Source organism: Dendronephthya gigantea, unplaced genomic scaffold (genome assembly GCF_004324835.1).
Source record: "Dendronephthya gigantea isolate DGI-Jeju-01 unplaced genomic scaffold, DenGig_1.0 000707F, whole genome shotgun sequence".
Classification (NCBI taxonomy): domain Eukaryota; kingdom Metazoa; phylum Cnidaria; class Anthozoa; order Malacalcyonacea; family Nephtheidae; genus Dendronephthya; species Dendronephthya gigantea.
In genome coordinates this window covers 8666-14507 of record NW_021163717.1, presented here as the reverse complement: position 1 = coordinate 14507, position 5842 = coordinate 8666, and the positions used below count along the sequence as shown (strand labels likewise).

Genomic DNA, 5842 nt, shown 5'->3' with positions numbered 1-5842 from the left:
ACATATATACATATATATAGTCTGTTGCTATTCAATTCTATTATGTCAAGTGTTGTATTTACCTAATTAAGTACATTTTACCATATTAATTATACAATCCCTCACAAATGTGATTGTGTTCCTAGTCTTGCTTAGACAATGCCGTGTCGAGAGATACTGCATGCGAATGTCATTCACACTTCCAAATGCCAATTTAGAAGTGAATATAAAGTAGAAATATAAAAATAATGATTTTCGGGAGCTTTTCGGTTGGGTTATATTTTATAAAAAAAGATAACTATATATAGGCACGCCAATTTGAGGCGGATAACGCAAATTGAGGCTTGATAATTCTCGATATCATGCGAAAACCAAATTCAATAATTGTTTCCTTTTTAGAGAGGAAGCTTGCGCCATATTATTGACAACAAACTATGGCGGCAAAAATTACGTCAACAACGGATAATTTTCAATGTCGTGCAGGTGGCAAGACATCGAGAATTATCACAGGGTGCCCGCCTTAGCGTTTGTTATTAAAATATCGCTTTAAAAACTAATGCTGCAAAAGATGACAAGAAACGACTTGCAGTTGAATTTAGGAATATATTCGACGAGAAAAACAACCTTCAGTTGAATTTAAAAAGTAAATTCCGAGGTAAATTTGACAACAGTCTACATGAATTGCAACTTTGTTATAAACGTACATGAAGTACTTCAGCGTGGAGCCTTAAGCACTGATGTGTTGGACCGCGAGCGCAACAAGTGACGTCAGGGCACACGCTGGGAGCGGAAAAAGAATAAAGGGATGAAATCATGTGCTCCGCTCCGCAGCCTCCGCGCGCATATAGCCTGGACAGCTCGTATATTGTCGGGAGTCATCAGGTTTATGCCGAAACCAAAAACGCGCGAAATTTAAACTTCAAACAATGATGCTCGGTGGTGACAGGGTTTTGCAGGAATTTGAAGAAATCGTTGATACAACTGTGCGTAATAAAGCAAATGCGTTAAAAGAAAGACGTATAATTAATTGGTAAGTGTTTTTCTTTATATCATTGCTCAGCGATGCGTAAACTGTCCACTTTAGCGTGACGGTCTAATATACACACAAAGCGTAACAAATTTATGGTGATATTTAATATCTGATAGGATGTTAAAGACGTATATGATGTGTCATGGCACACATAACATTTCAGTTTTTAAATTAACCGACGATGTTAATCAATTTTATCTACAACATCGAAAGAGAATAATCGTCCTTTGAAAGAACACGAGCTCGGGCGGATTATAAAGCGTGTATTTCCCACAATAAAAAAAGCCAAAATAACTGTTACTAAAGATGGGATGACGAAACGTGAACCAGTGTACGAAGGAATATGTGTTGTTGAATCAACACAAAAATTTCTGAGCTGGGATGACGTTAAAAATTATTCTCCCGCAGGGGCGTAACTAGAACGATAATTGGGGGGATGAATATTCATATATTCAGTTCTGCCCGACGGATTTCTATTGTAGGCTATTGCAATTACAAAAGAAATCCGTAGGGCAGAACTGGATATATGAATATTCACCCCCCCCCCCAATTATCGTTCTAGTTACGCCACTGTATCTCCCGAAGCAATGTTCGCGAACAAGTGGACACTATCAAAGGCAAAGGAAACTGATGAATACGTGGAGTGGATAAATGTATCCTGCGATTCTTGCAATGGCGAAAGAGTCGTGAAGTCTCTGATGATTTTCAACAATTTTTCGTTCAAATTTTTCATTGGGTCACACGAAGTTGAATTAGAGGATCATTGTACAGTCATCCGTCAATCATTATTTAGATGGTCTTTTTCCTACTTGTTCAGCGTTCCAATATGTAATGGCTTTTCCGTTGAAGTGGACAAAAAAACTACTGATAAATCTGGAAATGTTGTAGGATTGACAGAACGGTGGTCAAATTTATCAGATAGCGAGTCGACATCACTGCGACACCGAGCAATTAATTGTGCATATATTTTCTCTGAAAAAGATGTGCTGCGGCTGTTCTACAATAAAGCACAATTCATACTATAAAAGTTTGAAAGAAAGTCATGCGTGCAAAGAGAAAGCTCTTTTCGCACCACAAAAGAGGGAAACGTACATGGGCGAAGAGGAGCTCAAAGAAAACTACAACAAGAAAAGAGAAGGCGCATAAATTGTGAACGTCGTGAACGATTCAAGCAGGATATTATAGATAACATGCACACATTTGCAGAAGAAGATAGCAACGACTTTAATACGATGTTTAGTAATATTGACGAGAATGAACTGAACCCAGACTTGAAAGTGTTTTGGGAAGCACAAAAGAAGGCCATGGAAATGAAAGACGGAAGAGAAAACAGATGGCATCCAAAGTAAGTGTACATGTATATATTTTTTATATTGTTAGCTTCTTTGGATAATTTTATGATTTGGCTGATGTATTGTACGTATTATAGAATAACTACACCGAGCTTATACTATATTAGACCTTGTTATTTGATATTCGTATCATTTATAGCACTTTCCAGTTGGGGATTTTCCCTGAAATATAAACAAACTGGAGAGTACAGAGCTGTTGATACCTTATTAAATCATTCCATGGAATTTATATAGAGTAATAAGCATGGCCTTCGAATAATAAATGTGTATATATTTTTTTATTATTTAGGATAATTCGCCTTTGTCTGTCATTGTGGATAAAAAGCCCAAAAATCTATGAAGAGCTAAGACAAAGTGGTGTTGTTGTTTTTCCTTCTTGGATGTTACTTTCTTTATACAAGAATTCAGTGAGCCAAAAGCCCAAAACCCAGGTCTTAATGACGATGTCTTAAATTGGATGATAGGAGAGGCGGACAAGATTAAACTGACCGCATTTGGCAGAGAAGGTGGTCTTATTTTAGACGAAATGTCAATACAGGTAAACCAGATTTTTTGATAAGTTGATCTCGTGAATAGTAAAACCAGTTTTACTTTGTGCAGGGAGAGAAAGGATTGTTTTTATTATAATTTTGTCCTTTTCTTCTTTTTATATACAGCTTAATTCAGTTAGGTTTGTCCAAAATGTTTTAAAACCTTAATTAAACTATGATTGTGCAAAAGATGATAGGTTATCGCTTATATATGCCCTAAATAATCAGTTCTCTTGCACTCATTGTTCAACCTTTAGTATTGAGTAAGACACGTCAAGTGTTTCCTGCCAGTCAGTCAGATTGTATCTCACATAATTGTATTTTGAATTAAACTGGTCACAATATTAATACATTTTGTGTTCCAATTTTATGTGATTACTGTCAATAAATTGTAAATGTACAGTGTGTCATATTAATATGAGTTTTGTAAATTTCATTTTCACAGGAAGATCTTCAAATGAAGACAAAAAATGGGATAACAACACTAGTTGGATTTGTTCAGCTTGGTGAAACACATAATTATATGAATGCTTTGAGCACAGGTATTATGACAACATGTCTTCAATTAACATTGTTGTAATTTTAGAGAGCAATGAGCAAAATCAGTCATGTAATGGTTGTATTTGGGTGAATATTTATAACAACTTCTTGTACAGCTTACTAATATAACCATGTAATTATGTAGTAGAGGTAGCTAGTAGATAGCAACTGCCTTCTCCCCCCCCCCCCCCCAACACACACACATATGTGTGTTATCCCATTTTTTGTCTTCATTTGAAGATCTTCCTGTGAAAATGAAATTTACAAAACTCATATTAATATGACACACTGTACATTTACAATTTATTGACAGTAATCACATAAAATTGGAACACAAAATGTATTAATATTGTGACCAGTTTAATTCAAAATACAATTACGTGAGATACAATCTGACTGACTGGCAGGAAACACTTGACGTGTCTTACTCAATACTAAAGGTTGAACTATGAGTGCAAGAGAACTGATTGATTTAGGGCATATATAAACAAGCGATAACCTATCATATCTTTTGCACAATCACAATCAAAGTTTGACATGTTTTGCATGTGAGTTTGAAATATTGATCCCTTGCCTTGTCTTGTCATAAAGCGATTCTGATCAATTCACTATACATATAAATAAGGACAAAAAATATAGTATATACAAATATGAACATTGAACTTTATAATAGTTACAAAGTACCCACTCGTTTTCACTCTGGTTTTTCTTTCTTTTATATTTAGTGCCATCTTTCCTGGTTAATAACTGCCCAACGTTACTTAACACAGTTCTGTGAACCATTGGCAAATAATCCCAATGTTCCACAATGCACGCAGCATCCTTACCCTCATACGTATACTTCCCTGCACACTCAAGGATTTCCTTACAGCAACGATATTCCCTTGCGCTACTGAGGTGACGATCGTTGCACCGTCCACATTGACACCTATATTGTATTAATAGAGTGCCTTCAATGAAAAGTTTAGTTTAGGATGAACCAAATAATAGCGCGACTCACCATGAGTTCACTGGCACGTCCTTGCTCCATCTTTTCCCGAGCGTCTCGGAAGAAATGCCATCCTCGTCGTCTGTTGTACTCTCGTCAAACTCATCGCCGCTACTAGCAAGCGGTTCGTTTGAATAGGGTACAATAAGAGACGATTGCTCTAGAATTTCATCCTCGCTAGCGCTTTCTTGTGAAGATGAATTCGAGCTCGAAGAGCGTTCGCTTTCCTTAAAAACTTCCATCGCAGTAGCCATATTTTGCTAGGATTGTTTATTATGTTTATCGTGCGTGATTGTCGTCGTGTCCATTTGCATACGTCACAAAACATCATACTCATCCCCAGGCTCCATAAAAAATGGTCACTTAAAACTCTAACTTTAGGTAGCTCTATCTCGGTCACTAATATACGAAATTTTATAAACAATTTTTCTACTTTCCGTCTATCCCTAATCTATCATTTTAAAACAAAAAAAATGATGTGATTTTTTCACTTCATAGACACTTTAAGGTTTTAAAACATTTTGGACAAACCTAACTGAATTAAGCTGTATATAAAAAGGAGAAAAGGACAAAATTATAATAAAAACAATCCTTTCTCTCCCTGCACAAAGTAAAACTGGTTTTACTATTCACGAGATCAACTTATCAAAAAATCTGGTTTACCTGCATGTATTGACATTTCGTCTAAAATAAGACCACTTTCTCTGCCAAATGCGGTCAGTTTAATCTTGTCCGCCTCTCCTATCATCCAATTTAAGACATCGTCATTAAGACCTGGGTTTTGGGCTTTTGGCTCACTGAATTCTTGTATAAAGAAAGTAACATCCAAGAAGGAAAAACAACAACACCACTTTGTCTTAGCTCTTCATAGATTTTGGGCTTTTTATCGACAATGACAGACAAAGGCGAATTATCCTAAAATAATAAAAAAATATATACAATTTATTATCGAAGGCCATGCTTATTACTCTATATAAATTCCATGGAATGATTTAATAAGGTATCAACAGTTCTGTACTCTCCAGTTTGTTTATATTTCAGGGAAAATCCCCAACTGGAAAGTGCTATGAATAATACGAATATCAAATAACAAGGTAATATAGTATAAGCTCGGTGTAGTTATTCTATAATACGTACAATACATCAGCCAATCATAAAATCCAAAGAAGCTAACAATATAAAAATATATACATGTACACTTACTTTGGATGCCATCTGTTTCTCTCCGTCTTTCATTTCCATGGCCTTCTTTTGTGCTTCCCAAAACACTTCAAGTCTGGGTTCAGTTCATTCTCGTCAATATTACTAAACATCGTATTAAAGTCGTTGCTATCTTCTTCTGCAAATGTGTGCATGTTATCTATAATCCTGCTTGAATCGTTCACGACGTTCACAATTTATGCGCCTTCTCTTTCTTGTTGTA

The 5842-nt window shown here is 35.8% G+C and overlaps 1 protein-coding gene across 1 annotated transcript; it reads right to left on the bottom strand.

The window, feature by feature from the left end:
- Positions 1-3937: 3937 nt before the first annotated feature.
- Positions 3938-4694, bottom strand: LOC114544259. The gene is made up of 2 exons (XM_028562940.1): positions 4432-4694; positions 3938-4359 (listed from the first exon to the last, which is right to left on the bottom strand). The coding sequence occupies exons 1-2, from the start codon at positions 4671-4673 to the stop codon at positions 4032-4034; spliced, it is 570 nt and encodes a 189-aa protein (XP_028418741.1). The 5' UTR covers positions 4674-4694; the 3' UTR covers positions 3938-4031.
- Between the last annotated feature and the right edge of the window lie 1148 nt (positions 4695-5842).

Coding starts and splice junctions, on each gene's coding strand:
- LOC114544259 (XM_028562940.1), bottom strand. CDS start 4,673: ATGGCTACTGCGATGGAAGTTTTTAAGGAAAGCGAACGCTCTTCGAGC. Junction 4,360..4,431: donor GACGTGCCAGTGAACTCATG/GTGAGTCGCGCT, acceptor AATACAATATAG/GTGTCAATGTGGACGGTGCA.